The sequence below is a fragment of the Boleophthalmus pectinirostris genome, unplaced genomic scaffold (genome assembly GCF_026225935.1).
Source record: "Boleophthalmus pectinirostris isolate CB_2022bp ecotype Guang Dong unplaced genomic scaffold, ASM2622593v1 HiC_scaffold_19, whole genome shotgun sequence".
In the NCBI taxonomy this organism is placed as follows: domain Eukaryota; kingdom Metazoa; phylum Chordata; class Actinopteri; order Gobiiformes; family Gobiidae; genus Boleophthalmus; species Boleophthalmus pectinirostris.
Genome location: NW_026571140.1, coordinates 26,944,464 through 26,961,717, shown reverse-complemented (window position 1 = coordinate 26,961,717; position 17,254 = coordinate 26,944,464). Strand labels below are relative to the sequence as shown.

Genomic DNA, 17,254 nt, shown 5'->3' with positions numbered 1-17,254 from the left:
TTTAAAATAGCTTTTTGAATATTTTATTTATCTAGAGAAACAGTTAAAATAAAGTGAGTGGTACCCAATATGCTAGAATGCAGTGCTAAACAAATAAAAAGTGAAATTCCTTTTTAAAAAACATTTATTCAAACACAATGTACAGTGCAAACAGTTATCGTTTAGTAAAAAATCATTAATATGCACTAAACATTAAATAAAATGTTCCTTAATCCATCTCTTAAACAACTTATCTTGATTCCTAGGTCAAATAACTTACAGCCTGTGGAACAATGTAATTTGTAACATTTCTCACAGAAAGAACAACTTCAAACTGATATGCAGTAACAGACACTTATTCAAAGCACTTCCAGAAATACACAGGGCATTTTCATTTAATGTGCAACTTCATTTAAAATGTTTGAAAACACTATTTACATAACAAAAATAAAACTACAAATGTAGGCTACCAAGGGAAGGCATAAAACCTATTGTACCATTTATCTTTAATTGGCTTTTAAATGGCCCTGAGAAAGTACCTCAGTGTGAAGGGACTTGACAAACTACTAACTATTGATAAAGAGCTTCAATATTTAATTTAAGATACATATTAAAAAGATATGACAGTTCACTCTTTTACATACATATTTACAACCTATCACAGCTCCCAGTCCATTCTGAGGTGTGGATGCTCTTAAAAAAACCTTCACAGATTCACAGCTTGACGATTCAGATGACGACACTGGTGCCAGTTCGAGAGCGGTTGTCCTAAGAAAAATACACTAACTTTAGTAACTTATATTTCTCTAACATTCTGAAACATGCTGTATACTATGTTCAGAAAGCAAACCTTCATACTTTATCCAAAATAAACAATAAAACATACCATGGTAATGATGGCAATAAGTGCCATAATTTTCTTTCATTAAGATTCAGAAAAAGTAGCTTCTGTTACAACCACTTTCCTGAAGATGGCATTTAAGAATACTCGGGCTACTTTTCCATTTTAGTGCCAAGCCAGAAAAAGTCTTCACTGTGGTAAAATAAAACTTTATGTGATATAGTAATTGTAGTAATATCACTTTAAAATCACTGTAGATAGGTATAGGAGTGTTTTGAATGGCATCTGTTGGGAGATGCTTGTTGCGTTGTGGTTATTAGACCACAAAACCACTTTCAAAAGGAACTTGTTCAAATAATCATGAATAAATCAGATGGTGATGTTCTGTAGCACACTTTAGGGCTAGTGTGAACATAGCCTACAGCAGTGATTGCCTTACATTATAGCGGTCGTTCCTCCGTGCCCCTGGTTTCTGGCCCGGCTCATATTCAGTGTAGCTTGGCGGTTTGTCGCCATAGGCTCCGCCCCTTCGCCCTCCTCCTCTGCGACTGTCCTCATCAGAGCTCCAGGATCCTGGGGACCTCCGGGTTGCAGGAGGGGAGTAGTTACTCCGGGACCTGGCATCAAACAGGTCGTCTCTGGATCTGGAGCGAGGTCGATCCATGCCCCCTCTGCCCCCTGAGCGGCCCCTCCCATCCAGGGACTCCTCACTGTAACTCCTGGGAATACCCCTGGAGCGGGAAGGTGAAGGGTAACGCCTACCACCAGCCCCGCGGTCGTTATTACGCCCAAACCCACTGCGACTGCTTTCGCTGGAGCTCGGAGGGCGCGTTTTGGGTGCTGGTGGAGCCCTGCTCTGCTCTCTGATTGGAGGGAGTGTGATTACCCGGCGTTCGTTTGGAGCATCATCCAGAGCTGAGAGCATGCTTGGAGGTCCAGGGGAGAAAGGGATGTTATTGGGCATGTGCTGTGGAGGAGGGGGCATCTGCTGCATGTGGGGAGGAGGCATTGGCTGTGCCTGGAGGGACAAGGACACAAAGTTACATTCTGTTTACAAAGACAACAAAAGGACTTTAAAAAGCCAACAGAGCAGACAGAGGCTCACCTGCAACAGAGGGGTGTTGACGTCCATCCCCCTCACCTGGTTCTCCAAGTAGTCCAGCATCTGGTTTGTGTTGTTGCTGCGAGAGCTTGGCGGGGGCATGCTGTAGGCGGATGACTGGGGAGGGGGTAGGGGCATGGGCTTCAGTGGGATGCTCTTCCCTGAAGTTGAACCTACAAATAAAATAAACATTTATAAAATGTCAATATATTTTCTATGAAATACCCCAGAGAGGCATCAGTTTTATTGCCATTGGTGTTGAACATTATAGAGGCCACTAAAAACAGTTGTACCTGCATAAAGAAGAGGATTCATCTGAGATGACATTTGGCTCATGGGAGCGTACACTGGCTGTCCTCCCAACCAGGGAGCCATGGCCCTCTGTGCCTCCTTCATCATACGATGCTGCATCACCACTGAAACACAACATTATTATTATGTCAGAAACATTATTATATCAAGGACTTCTTAATCCTAGACTGCAGTAGACTACACAAAGTGAACAGAGCGTCCTTACATTTCTCAGGGCAGCAGCACTTTTGTGGGCAGCAGGGGCACCGGACATAGCAACAGCAGGCCTGTGGGCAGCACTGACAGCAGCAGATACAGAAGAGCAGCATCAAGAGCAGGGCCCCGATGATGATGAACAAGACCGTGAGCCAGTCTGAAACAGAGGCACAACACGAAACATGTTAAGTGAAAGGGACTTTCATGACCTTTAAATCTTATAAAGACTTCCCTTTATTGTTAGCTTACTCAACATAGTATTTTGAGTGACATATGCACGTTTGAGTAATACTGTATTGTCCTGCATTAAAGACATCAGATCTTCAACAACCTGCCAACTATTTGATATTTTTTGTGAAATTCAAATTCCAGCTTGTAAACATTGGTTTTAAAATTATCTTTCCCCAAATTATGTAAAATAAACCACATCTATATTACAAAAAGGTGGCTTACGATAAACAATGAGTTTGATTTCTTTGTCATTGTCTCCAACAGTGTCTCCGGGTGCATCGACCTGACAGAAGTACACTCCGTTATCCCACCACATCACCTCTGTGATCTGCAGGTCCGCCTCTGCCAAAGCACAAACTCTTTATAACATTTCCATTTAACCATTTAAATCACATTTAATGTCATTTTTATTTTATGGACATATCCAGTGAGTTTACAAACCTCATGTGCTATATTGTTTGTTCTGACAGTCATAAAAAGTGAAAGTGAAACCGTTTCCATTGCAATGTCTAAACTTACTGTTTAAAATGGTGATTTTGCGGTTGCGGTACTCAGCCCCCAGAGTGGGCTCATTGGCTCCGCGTTTCTGGACCACAATGCGTACAGTGCGCTGGCTGTCAGGACAGTCATTGGAGGGATCTTGGCCCAGCTGTTGGGCTGACTGGTAGGCTACAGAATATAAATAATAGTCTCAATTAAACCATTCAAACATGTTTTTACCTATAGTGATAAATGAATGACTCACATGTGGAGTAGTATTCCAATACAGGGTCTTTGCAGAAGGACTTGTACTTCCATGTGACCAGGACGTCCTGAGTACCCGAGGAGGTGGAGTAATCACAGCGCAGAGTAACAGAGGCGAACAGGGCGGTGCTCCTCTCCACCTCTGGGACGATCACCTGGATGCTCACTGCCCCTGTGGAAGAGAGACAGTCAAACTTAATAAAAAACACATATTTATTAATAAAAAAATAAATACAAATAAATAGATTTTAAAAAAGCAAATACTGCTGTCCTGTCCAGGGTACTTTGACCTCATTGGTGCTTGGTGCTGCTGAAAAAGCAGCTGAATAACAAAAAGTTTTAATACACCAACTTAGATCCACTGATGCATTTAACTGCAAATGTTATATGAAAAATTAGGACATACAAGTATATTTAAACAACTATAAACAACTGATTAAAAGATCCTATATTATGCAAAATTGAGTGAGCTTTAAGTAATGTTATAATATAATACCTGGAGCTGTGTTCTGTTTCATTCACCCATGTTTGGTAACCCTTTAATAGTCGTCTGTCTACATCTCCAGAGCTCAAAATGCTCTGCCTTTTACCTTTTTTTTTTTTTTTTTTTTTTTTTTTAAGTAGAGACTGGTAATCCCCAGGCTGAAATCATCCATGATTCTAATGAAGGTGTATGGAGTTTAAAAATACAGAGGAGCACTTCCTGTATTACCGCATGACATCACAAGATGTAACAGAGAGTTTTCTATTTTCAACAAGAACTCCTACCCCTAAATATGCAGCGTTTGTTTTAAGCATGTGTGAATGAATATTTTTGATGAGCAAACAACATTATAACAACATTTAACACAGTCTAATATAGGCTCTCTAAAAAGTTATGATACCTTATATGCTTTGTCAATGTATGTCAGATATTTTTGCATCTTATATTGATATTAATATAGATAGATATTTTATAGGCCTAATTTCACTGCCAATTCTGTATTCAGTTTGTATTTTGGGTTACATTTTTATGTTACATTTAGATTATAACAGCAGACAACAGTGGTAGAATTGAGTTTGTTTTAATAATATTCAATTCAAATGACAAAAGTTTGTTATAATAAGCAGGTTGTGAAAATCATTTCTTTTTCGACTAAGCCTAAGCCTTAGCTAACCTGTGTGTGGCCCAGAGAAGCAGCAGGCCTTGAATGAAACTGGAGTGAGGAGCTCATGTAAAAGCGGACAAACCAGAAAAACTGGCACTGACAAAGACACAGGAAGTCTCAGTGAAACTCGCAAACGCCAAAAAAGCAAGGAAAAATGTCAGAAAAAGACTTTAATAGTTTCTAAATCTTTGGAACAATAGTAGACAAGGGCTGAGTTTTCTCTCATTGTGAAATTAGTAAAGCAAAATGTGTAAGAATATAAAAGGAAGGGCTATACATATCTGACAGTAAAACAGGCGTGTCATAATTGAAATTGTTTGGAGAATATACAAATAGTTCTGGCTGATTTTTTGATCAAATGTATGAATCAATTACGGTACGAGCAGGATTTATTGGTCGAGATAAAAATATCACGTGATCGATACCTGCAGGTGAGTCGCATCAGTGTAAAATGTAAAGTGTACATGCTGTTTTCTTTATTTTTATTTTACGAATCTACAAACATGACGTCTGTAAAGTCTTCTAACCTAACCCTTCAATAAATGTTCCTATTATTATAAGATAAAATGTACCTGATATCAGCGACAGCAGCAGAATCGCGGCAGCTACAGTCCGCATGTTGAAAACACAGCCACAGGGAGACCAAACAACAGATAAAATTCACAAATCCAAACGCCCTGGGAAAAGTGAAAACACAAAAGGAGCTCGTTTTCCGGCACAAAGCTCGAGGCAGGTGAATCAAGCCGTGCTGCTCATTGTTTGGCCCGTGCGTCTGTCCACGGAGAGAGTCTTTGCTGAACGGAGGCCACACCCCGAAACAACCACGCAGCACCGGCGCACAGGTGACAGGTGAACTCATCCTGGTGACGCTCAGAAACCCCCTGAACCGATAAACAAGATGTGACCTGTTAAAACAAAACAACAATAAGTGCAATAATTGGCTCTGTTAGAGGTCCTGTATTACTCAAAAATGACTCTTGTTATAACGTTACCTCATCAAAACATACCTGGAGTTGTGTTTTGTTTCATTCATACTTGATTAACCCATTATTATTAGTGTACCTACATATCCAAAATTCAAAATGTTCTCTTTTCACCTTGTTTCATGAAGTTAACAGCTACCTTTTACATTTTGTTTAGCAGAAATTGGCAGTTCCAAGCGTGAAATCATCCAAATGATTCTGGAGTTTAAAAACATAATGGAGCACTTCCTGTATTGCCACATGAATATGCAGGAATTGCTTATTAAACATGTGTGAATGAAACAAAACACAACTCTGGGTATATTTTTTGATGAAGAAACATTTGGCAATTGGCAATTTGATCTTGTATTTAATTGACCTCCATTAGCTATCAGCTATTTTTCCTGGAGATGTTTTGTTGTTGTTTGTTTTTTGGTATAACATAGATCAGAAATAGAATAATATGGGCTCTTTAAGACATAGGCCTATTAGAAATCAATTAAATACAATTATGTACTCTACTGAAGTTTTTTCCCCCATATGGGCTTATCTAACCATAAGTTCTGATTGTATAATTGTCAGAATATGTTTTAGCATGTATATGTCTGACTGGAACCATGGTTAGATTTTAAAACCAGGATATAATACAATCAACTATTTTAAAAATAACACCTGAATTTTCACCTTCAATAACTCACATTATTTATTTTTTAAACAATGGACAGGTGTATAATAGAGTAATCTTGTTTGTGTTCATGCTGAGTGTGTGTAGTGGCAGTTTAACTCCAGTCTGCCACTATAGCTGTGAGGGCTGTGTGGCTTTAGCTTGACTCATGTGTCTAAGATGAAAACTGAAAGATTCAATGTCCAAACTTACAGAATATTGATTATGAGGTTTAATTGTAGATGCAGCTTCCATAACTGAAGAATACACAAAATATCTTGATCACACGGTCAAAAAACTGTATGGCATCAACCCCCTACAGCTTCCACACAAAGAATAATCAGGCCACAAAGGCCACCTGGCTATGAGCCACTAGGCTCCACCCCTAAGGCTCCACCCCAAACACCTTGAACCAATGTGGGTCAAAAATGGCCGTAACAGTGTGACTCTAGTATTTGTTTAAGTCTGAACTACAATAATAACAATGTCTTCTACTTGAATTGCTCTTAAGCTGCTTCTCAAAGTGTTACATTTAAGTTACTCAGTTCTTTCTGACTGATGAATGTGACTGGCTGCCAATCTGACCTCCACCATCACTCCATCACTCATACACCATTCATACTTCACAAAAATGGGTGAAGTGTCTTGCTTAAGGACACAATGACAGTATGCATTAATCTGAACGGCCTCTAGAGGTCCCCACAGCTCCTAATAGTTCCTTTCACTTTCAATCTCCCTTAGTAGTAGAATAATTTGCGCTATGTGGAGTTATATTTTCCTTCATCCAAGATTCCTAACTACACTATTTACAGCTACTATGTATATATTACAATTGTCACTTTATTGTAGCTATATTTAGTCCTGTGTGTATCCATTGATTCTACTCCAATTCTGACTCAGATTCTAGGGTTGTTTTGTCTCCAAGCACACCCATCCCAAACCTGCAGAGTTCTGGATGTTTTCTCCCACCACTCAGGACAAATCTCATTTCCTTCACAAGCTGCTTTAGATCACAAAGCTCAGAAACCAAGAGGAACAAGTAATTCAAGGAACTGAAAAGCTCTTGAAATGGTTGATCACTCAAGCATGATTCTTCACAGTGCAGCCTTGTAACTATTTTTATATGTTTACCAATAAAAAAAGACAGATATTGGCCATGTGATGTGATATGTTTCAGCCTGATTTATGCTTTACAGAATTACATTTACTAAATAATTTAAATAGAAACAATAACAAAAAGCCAGACTTAAGTCATACATAAATTAAGATATTAAGATACTACACAAACAATGAACTTATGACAGAAAAACTTGAAACTGCATTTATAAAAAAAAAAAAAAAATAGCAGATAACACCTTTTTTATTAATTTATTTTTATTGCAGTATGTAATAATAATCAACAATTGGCTTCAACAATTTCACCAGCAGCCAACTCTTTGCACTTTAGTAATAGGCTATTAATAGGCTACCATTGTGATGCCATGTTTCTCATGTACCTGAAGCGGAAATTGCTCAACTACATTCCTGAGATAGTCTGGGGCTGAGTGGGCGCCGTCCCAACTCATCTCTCCCCCTGAACACCAGGCTTCACTTGATGAGTTTAGTGTGGTAACTGTAGTTTGATAAGCTAACAGTTTCATTGGTAACTTGTTCTCACTCATCACGTTTTGTTTATTTTTGTTTCAATCAAAATAACTACATTTATAGTGAAATTGTGTTAGTTCATCAGCAATATTTTACATTATTTTGTTCTGGTCTCTTTCTGTCAGACAGAATATTATGAGCATTGTTATAATGATAGTGATAACATTTAAAAGTAGTAAAGTAGGACACCATTTGAGCAAATAATGTATCTATGTTGTGTATAAAAATGTAAAAGGTAAGGGTTGACACAGCTGCAGAGTAAAGACTGTGAATCTGTGAAAACAACAATAGACAAAGACACTGCATGAGTCATCTGCAGTGACACTGGGACATTTACAGAAAGTCTCATTCAGCCTGAACAGAAACAGGAGTGAAACAAAACACTGATATGAGGAGCTCGAGAGGAGATAAGGGACCAGCTTAAGTGTGTTAAAGCAGTGGTTCTCAAATGGAGGTCCAGGGACATATAAGAGGGTCACTGGGAAATCTTATGTATGTATGAAATGGATTAAGTCAAATATAAAGTAAAGAATTTACAAGTACATGTATATATTTTAAACAACAGAAAACAGAAGTGTAAATTTAGATGTTGCTATATTTCACACAGTGCTGTGTAATGTGTGGTTAACACTGTCAGTGTAATGAACAATATCAAAACGTTATCTAAAAAATAACCAATTTTATCTGTAATACAAACTTGTAACTTACAGTTTATACAAAAGATAAGGGAAACATGGTGATAAGAAACTTATCAAACATGGATCCTGTGTACACCGTGAGCTATGATTAATTTACAAATGCAAACAAGTCAAAATTAAAGTCAATATTAAAAGCGAAACAACAATGAGATTTATAATTTACATCATATGTGGGACAAACATAAATATGTTAATGTTCTATAAAAAATAAAAGTACAAAACATACAAAAGTTTTACTTTTGTTTAAAAATTTAAACACTAATATTTATAAAACACATTTTGGTTGTGCTGCATTATTTAACTAGCCTGGCCAGCCACACCTGCTTCAGAGGAGAATGGAGGCCAGGAATTCATTTGACCCATATAGCAGTTACATTACAAACAATACAGTATTATTTCTGTGGCCACCAGGAGGCAGCAAACTGAGCTGTAAACTCAACACTTCAACAGTACATTTAAGAAAAATACAGTTTCTGAACAGGTAAGATTTTTTAAGACAGTTCCTGGAAATGCATAATTATTAATATAATATTATTGTGATAGTTTCAACATTGTTAAACAGATGTAAGAATTCCCAGATCTACTCTATGTGACTTCAAATCTTTAGCGCAAAACAATGCTCATTCTAGTTAGTGGCGATGTAAAGATATACAAGAGTAACAAGCATAAATACTACAAAATACAAAATGTTTAAGTACAATTTGAATACAAAGTCAGCTGTAACCTTTCATTTAGCTACATATAATAAGATTAAAGCTGCATTATGAAACTTTTCTAGTGGGGGTCTGTCTGCGTACAATGCCTGGAATGTTACATAGTTCGACTTTAAACTTATATCTTCTTAAAGACAAGCAGGTGATATCAACAGGCCAAGTTACATGTCATATCTGTGGAGAGGTAACCCTCTTCTCAAGGTATTTTAAACAATAAACTAATTGATTTGATCCAAGATAGATACTGTATGTTTAATCCTACACTGTAAAACATTCTGGGCAAAACAATAATATCTCCATGGAAACAAGCAGGTAGTGGACACCCAACCAGAAAAGTTACATATTGCAGCTTTACCTTGCAATCCAGACTGTAAGTAAAAATCTAGAACAAAACCTCTTCCTTATACTGTATTTCCATCACTGCGGAAAAGGCTTGTTACATCAGAACCTCTCATTGTCCCATTGTACTGCTGGCCTCGGTCTGTCCTGCTGAGGGGACAGTCCAGGTCACACACAGAGTCCACTTAAGTCCTGGTCCAGCCCTGAGAGACGAGAGACAGGGCGAGGAGAGAGTGGACCCCTGGTGACTTCATCTTTACAGTCTCAATGGATAAAGCCTCATTCAAGAGCCAAGTGTCATTGTCAAGTCAGTCCCAGCAGTTTATGGCCTATCAGACAATAAGGGAGTCCCGGCTCAGGAGGGTGTTCTGTGAGAAGAAAAAGTGATCAAGATAGTTATTCAATATTTTAGCTTTTGTATTGATTGCATGGAGCCCAACAGTCCTGCCCACGTGAAGCCTGATATAGTTTCACATACATTTTTCCCAAAGACTTAAAAAATATCAAATTTGAATGGTCTTATATTATGCAGAATTGACTCTTGTGAGCTTTAAGGCATGTTATAATGTTGTAACCTCATCAAAAACAAACTGGAGTTGTGTTTGTGTTTCATTCACACATTTTTGAAGAAGACCTCCATGTAAATATGCAGGGTTTGTGTGTTTAACATGTGAGAATGAAAGAAAATACAACTCCAGGTATGTTTTTGATGAGGAAACAGTATTATAACATAGATCAGAAAATAGCGTAATGTAAGAGTTTCAGGGCACAATGAAGAATAATCAGCTACGTGATTATTATTAGTAACTATTTTCCATAACACAGTTGTTTTCAGTTCAGAAAACACTAAAACTTGGCTCTTGATGAAGTTTCAGTAACAGATTTTTAATACAATTTCTCTAAAATCTTATGACTTATATGATTTATTACTACATAGTTGATTAACCCAGAGCAAGCTTTCAAATTATTAAAATTATATTTATATTAATATAAATCTATTGGAAAATATGTATGGAAAATTTAAAACCAGAAGCAAGTGGTGGGCAATCACAGCTGAGCTTCATGAAAAACATACAATTGCTTTTTATATATCCAACGCAAAAAAAAAAGAAAAAAGAAAAAATGTAATTAAAAATGATTGATTTTTTTTAAACAAAACTGGGTTACTTAAAATCTGGGACAAGACAATTTTCACTTCCAATGCAGTTTGTTTGTCTGCAGACAATACATATTTTGTCACAGATTTTAGGTGGCGTAGTGGGCTTCACCAGTTATAAGGTTAAAGGGTGGTGGGTGACACAACACAGCCGTCTACCTAGAGGTCAAAGATTTCATCCTCATAGCTTCTGAACCTGACCTGTTAAAAGTACAGCAACAACAACCAACAGATTTAACTACATTTGACATATTTTCCCCAAATGAGAAGCTAAGATAATGCATACACATTTTTGTTCATGATAAACAATTTGGGTTGTTACATTTGTAGATATGGGTTGCGTTCACATTCTAGAAACCCTAGAGATTAAAGGTGCGCAGTGTAACTTTTCTGATGGGGGATCCACCACCTGCTTGTGTCCATGGAGATGTTATTGTTTTGTCTGGAAAGTCCTTGTATGACATCAAGTATATCAACCTAGCATTTACTCAAAAACATGGGTTGTTATTCACCTAAAATCTTGCATTCTTACAGTGAGTGGGCTCGCCTCTCCACTGATCTGCCCCTGGGCCCCTGTCCTCTGTGTGAAATTACATAATCAGATTCCAGAATGTGAACGCAACTGATTAAATAAGCTACAAACTCACCATTTTTCTTGGCTTTTCCCTTGTTTCTTCTCTGCGTCCAGGTTGAACCAGAGCAGACGACTGGGAGGACCCGCTGTTCCCCGGGACAGATCTCCATGGTGGACTTTGATTCCTGTTTCTTTCTGTATCTGAGTAAAGCAGTGAGTCTCCATCTGGCCTATTATTCGGGGAGTGTCTATGTGTCTCCCCGCTGCCCTGGTTTCCGCTGCTTTTGGAGGGTGTGTCTGACCCCCCGTCTCCCCTTGACGCCCCCTTCTCTTGGCTAACCCCTCGTAGCTTAGCCTTGCGATCCAGAAGGCTATTCAAAAAAGTGGGGTCATAGTCTTTCTCTTGTGAGGAAGAGGATGGGGGACTGACTTTTGGAGGAGGGGGTACGGGGCGATCAGTGTCCCAAGTTCCTCTTCTCTTTTTAGGGGATGTTAGAGGGCTAATGTCCCTTCTGTTTTTCCTCCTGGGATAGTCTTCATGGTCACTGGTCTGTCCCATGTGGGTTTCATTGGTATAATACTGCTGTGTAACTCCATTATCATAAGTATTGTGTTGACCAAACTCCTGGAGCTCATAGTTTGTCCTGTCCTCTGCTCCCCTCTCCGCGCCTCTTCCTCTTCTTTGTGAATATGAAAAAGCAAACTCCTCCAGCTCATCCAGAGACACAGTCCGTTCACCAGAGCGATAAGACTTTCTCTGTAGATGCTCTGAACGCGGGTTCCACCTGTAAAGACAGAAATATTTTTATAAAGTACTTACATAACAAACATTTGCCTATTTATAGTAACAGTGGTTGGCGGGCCATTTCATCTTACTTGAGTGGCATACAGTAATGTTTTCAATATACCCAGGGACATTACAAGCCATTTAGTTTACATTTATTCATAGTAGATCAGAGAGTGAGTATTACAGTAGGATAATCCAGTGTTTCCCAAAGACTGGGTCATGACCCTCAGGTGGGTCTCTAGATTTTTTGGGGGGAGCCTTGTCATGATCTGAGAGTGGACCCCTGATGACTTCATCTTTACAGTCTCAATGGATAAAGCCTCATTCACAGTCAAGTCAGTCCCAGCAGTTTATGGCCCCCTTTTGGGTTGCCTTTTCATGTAGATCTGTAATATACAGTTCTGACATGAGACATAATTATTTTAGTGTCTATTTTGTTTCAGTATCGCTAGTTCAGTTGAATGTTGAAAAGAGAAAGAAATGGGCTACATTTAATATCCAAATAGGCGACTTATGGATGCCTTTTATTACTGGTTCAATGGCTGTTTTTCATTGTCAAATCTGAGTAATACTAATTGTTCAGAGAGACATGATCACTCAGTCAACAATAAAATATCCTCATTAATGTTCGATAATGGTCAAATCCTCCTTTATTTTGTGATTTCTGAAAAATGTCTATTGACTTGGGTCTCAAAGGTTTGTGACTATTAAAATATGGGTCCCTAGACAAAAAATTTGGGAAACACTGAGATAATCCATTAAAATCCTTAGAAGCAGCTACACTAACATGTAACATTTTATTCACACTTGCTCTTGTGTGGGCAACTTTTTAGGGCTCTTTTTTTTAGGTTTAAGGGAGTGTGACGTCAACCTGTGGCTCCAGCCAAATGCAGCTCATGAGGCTAGAAGTTATAGGAGTGAATTTGGAGCTAGTTTCATATTAAGAATAACACCAGGGTCATGTAGAGTGGATTAATACGAACATTTTAAGGTCAAAATGATGAGGCTCACTGCAGCAGTTACAGAGAGAGGGGTGACAATTTTTCAATGTAAAGTCAATTGGAACCAGAAAATATGAAAATAATTATTTATGAATCAAAATAATGAATATGTGTAATTGTAATGTGCCAGTAGTTGTGTGACAAGAGAAAAGTTGCACTGAATCTTGTCTACCTCTGATGGTCCTGGTCTCTGTGGTTTGGCTGGTGTTTGGTCCCTGGTCTCCGGGTCTGGGAGGGGTCTGGGGGGTCATCGCTGAACCTTCGCTGGACCAGAGGTTTCTCTTGTTTGAAGTACAACTCTGAGTCTGGTTCATCCCTGTACCGTTTTGGAGAGGGGGGGTCTTTCCTATGCCTTTGCGGTGACGGTGGGTCCTTTCGATACCTCTGTGGCGAGGGTGGGTTGTTTTGGTAATGCCGTGGTGGGTTGTCTTGGTAACGGTGTGATGAGGCAGGGCTCTCGCGGTGACTCTCGGGTGAAGGAGGGTTGTTACGGTAACGCTGTGGCGACGGCGGCCTGTGGTGGTAGTGCTGAGGAGAGGACGGTTTGATTCGGGGGGGCGAGGGTGGACTGTCCCGGTGACGTGGTGGTGGTGGTGGTGATGGGGGCTTGTCATGGAAGCGCTTTGGTGATGGAGAGTCATCATGGTACCGTTGCGGTGATGGTGGGTTGTCATGGTGCTGGCGCCGTGGTGACGTTGGGTTGTTGTGGTAGCGTTGAGGTGCAGGCAGGTTGTCATGGGGACGTTGTGGTGCAGGTTCAACGTTTGAATCCACATCGAGAATAGCCGGTAATGCTTTTTTCTGGACATTTCTGAACGTTTTTCTAAAGTTGCTGTTGTTTTCTCCCTCGTGAAGAGAACTGAGCTCAGAGGCGCTGCTCGCTGGACAGAGAAACAACATAGGTTTAAAAATACAATAAAATAAATACGTTTAAAGGGCTCATATTACGCTATTTTCTGATTTATGTTTTAATGTTGTTTCCTCATCAAAAACGTACCTGGACTTTTATTTCATTCACACATGTTTAACACACAAGCCCTGCATATTTACGCAGAGCTCTTCTCCAAAAAAGAAACACTCCACCTTGTGATGTCATGTAGCAATACAGGAAGTGCTCCACTGTATTTTTAAACTCTATACACCTTCACTAGAATCATTTGGATCATTTCAGCTCTGGAAATGTGAATCTCTACTGAATTTAAGGTAAAAGGTAGCTGTTTACTACCACTTTGTGACATCACATGGTGCAACAGAGCATTTTGAGCTTTAGGGATGGAGACTGCCTAATGATTCAGGACTATTAAAACGTGAAAAAACCCCAACTCAGCTCCAGGTATGTTTGTTCATGAGGTAAGAGCATTATAATATGGCTTAAAGTTCACAAGAGTCAATTTTGCGTAATATAGGACCTTTAATTATGATCTTAAGAGTTTTACAAGAAACAAGTATTATAACGTTGGAGTGGAAGTGTTAAGTCTGTAAGAAAATATTAAGAAATGTTACATATTTTCATTTTCCAGGTCTATGCCCATACTTATCACACAGTTCAACTACAGGAAATTTTAATAATATACCATCAGGTTGAGAAACATGCAAAGACTCCAGTTATAAAGAGAATTACTAAGATATGATCAGAAGAAGGTGGTAGCAGATTGAAATGGCATGCTGCAGTAGACTGATCCAGAGGAGAGAGCCACAGAGCGGGTTTCAGGCTTACAGTGGTGACTCGTGGACCTGGCCGGGTTGAAATGGGCCAGCTGTTTCTCTACATACTGCAGCACCCTGAGAGAGTTCTGATCCGTGTACTGAAGGCACGCAGTAGGGGGCGCTCACTGCATGAATCGGAACTAGACATACACACTTACCATTAGCAACAAGCATGCGGGTTTGACCACCATGAAATTTATAGTCCAGGAAAAATGTTTTAGCAAACTATACATAAAATTAAATGAGGAAAAAATATACAAGAAAATGTTATTTACCTGTAACTAGAGTGGCATCTGACGGAGGTACAGACACAGAGGACTTATCAACCAGAGAGGGGGGAGCAATGGGGACCATGGCTGGGACTCCAGAGACAAAATATGGAGGGTAGATTGGAGTGGAGGGGCCTGTTTTTATGCCTTTACCTGCTTCATACACTAAAAAGCAGGAGACAGAGAGGTTTACATCATGTGTAATGCATATTTCAGAGTGTTTTACCCTAGAAGTACCAACATGGAATACAGTTTAAATGCTCAATATAAAGATTACACTTGCACTTGTGTGTGTGTGAGTGAGTGCATGTTGGGTGTGTGGGGAGGGTCTTACAGTGTCGGGGGCAGCAGCATGTGTCCGGGCAGCACCAGCAGCTGACGTAGCAGCAGCACGAGTGAGGACAGCACTGGCACCAACAGACCCCCACCAGCAACAAGAAGAGCACAGAGCCCAGAGCCACCGCAGCCACAAACACCCACTCTGTCAACAGAACCCAGAAAATCATGGACATTAAAATAAAATCATAATACTGTGATGCACTTATAAGTACTTAGCCATCTTAGACTTTACTTTACAAACTTTAATGATCCACAATGGAAATGATTTGGACACAGTAGCTCACAAATTACAATATAATATAACAACAAAGAGCAACAGTATAAATGGTAACAATACATTCAAAATAAGTAGCAAAAATAGCAAGAGACTGATTATAAAATATGGCATAGTTATACAAATGCATAAGTTAAAGTAAAAATAAAAATTATAGTAAGCACAAGAGTATTATAGATAGATTTGAATGAGCTAATGCACTTTCATGGCCCCTTGGCTTCATTTGATAAAAAGAATCGTAATAAATGTGAAAAGGGTCAAAGAGTGGGGAGACACATCCAGCAAACTGACAGAGCCAGGGATTCATATCACAACATTGAGGCTTGTACTGGTATATTGGAGAAAACACAAGAGAAATTGTGAAGAACTGTGACTGCTGAATACTCACAACAATATACAGCATCACCTCATTTTCACCAGCATCATCATTTGAGAAACGACAATACTAAAACCAAACCATAAAGAAGGATTATCTGACAAAAAAGGGCTTCAAATCATAAACACATGAGCTGCAATAAATAAATAGCAGTTAAAGTAGTTAGTTTGTATCTATAATAAATCAATTCTAATCATATTGGAGAAATAATAACCAAAAATGTCTCACTAGAACAAAACTATGATAAATATTGTCTCCCAAAAATTATTGTTCCATCTATCATGTACTGAACAATAACTCAATATAGTATTTATTGTGACAGGCCTAATAGAATAATTACCCAATTACCACACATAAAAATAAAAATAAAAAAGCTAGGAATGTCCCCTTTCAAACCTAATCCAATATTACATGACATTTAGTAACTTTTAGGTGTTGCTTAAACTATATTAATACATGTGAGCAGTTTGCTGGTTTGATAATGCACAACAACAAATCTCTACTGCATGCTATCATCTCAAACTGAAGACAGCAAGAGTTGTATCTATTAAAGGGCAGATAAAGCAGATGTATCAGTCTTTAAGGACACAGCGGGCAGCGGAAGGAGAAGGCCAAAGAGGAAATGTTTAACAATGTGAAAACTCCACACAATCTTTTCACTGCTCACACACACAGAGAGTGGCAGGAAACTGGTCCTCGCTTCAGGAAGGAAGGGACAGTTAATGTGTCTCAGAAAGATACCCCGGATCTGACCGTCACAACAAATGAAATCCAACCTTATTTTCAAACTGTGGCTGCATTCATTAGTCACACATCACATCAAAATTTGGACTAAACAGGGACTAAACTGGATTAAACCTAGACTACTCTATGACAGGCCCAAAACAAGACTACATCAGGACTAAACCAGACCAGGACTAGACGAGGATAAGTGAATGCAGCCTGTACAGTATGCATGGCAAAAGAGGTGGGCAATATATGATCTGCAAGATACATCAAAACTGATCGTTGAAGATAAGCAAATCTCACCAAGAAAAGGGGCAAAGATTGTTACAATAAATTAATAAAATCAGAAACTTGCTGTGTAATCTTCCCAACAGGCGTATAGAGATTTTTATGAGCTTATGTTTACAGTGTCTGATCATTTTTGCGCAAACCACAGATGGACAGGCATGTTTAAGCATATTTCTGATAGAATG

The 17,254-nt window shown here is 39.0% G+C and overlaps 2 protein-coding genes across 2 annotated transcripts; both read right to left on the bottom strand.

Moving 5' to 3' along the window:
* Window positions 1-106: 106 nt before the first annotated feature.
* On the bottom strand, window positions 107-5,346 carry LOC110172885 (immunoglobulin-like domain-containing receptor 1). Its single transcript, XM_020938842.2, has 9 exons — window positions 5,125-5,346; window positions 3,406-3,576; window positions 3,180-3,329; window positions 2,883-3,002; window positions 2,440-2,586; window positions 2,216-2,338; window positions 1,926-2,095; window positions 1,260-1,838; window positions 107-747 (listed from the first exon to the last, which is right to left on the bottom strand). The coding sequence occupies exons 1-9, from the start codon at window positions 5,168-5,170 to the stop codon at window positions 709-711; spliced, it is 1,545 nt and encodes a 514-aa protein (XP_020794501.1). The 5' UTR covers window positions 5,171-5,346; the 3' UTR covers window positions 107-708.
* Window positions 5,347-7,570: 2,224 nt separating this feature from the next.
* LOC110173027 (lipolysis-stimulated lipoprotein receptor-like) lies at window positions 7,571-15,572 on the bottom strand. Its single transcript, XM_055154327.1, is given in 7 exon segments — window positions 7,571-9,940; window positions 11,376-12,087; window positions 13,263-13,971; window positions 14,808-14,895; window positions 14,897-14,937; window positions 15,073-15,231; window positions 15,401-15,572. Coding segments are annotated over 7 exon segments (1,917 nt in total). The 3' UTR covers window positions 7,571-9,904.
* Between the last annotated feature and the right edge of the window lie 1,682 nt (window positions 15,573-17,254).

Excerpts from the sequence above, each read along its gene's own strand:
- LOC110172885 (XM_020938842.2), bottom strand. The coding sequence starts at position 5,170 with ATGCGGACTGTAGCTGCCGCGATTCTGCTGCTGTCGCTGATATCAG. Across the intron at positions 2,096-2,215 it reads GAATCCTCTTCTTTATGCAG|GTTCAACTTCAGGGAAGAGC; the intron begins GTACAACTGTTT and ends TTTTATTTGTAG. Across the intron at positions 748-1,259 it reads GGAGGAACGACCGCTATAAT|GACAACCGCTCTCGAACTGG; the intron begins GTAAGGCAATCA and ends TATTTTTCTTAG.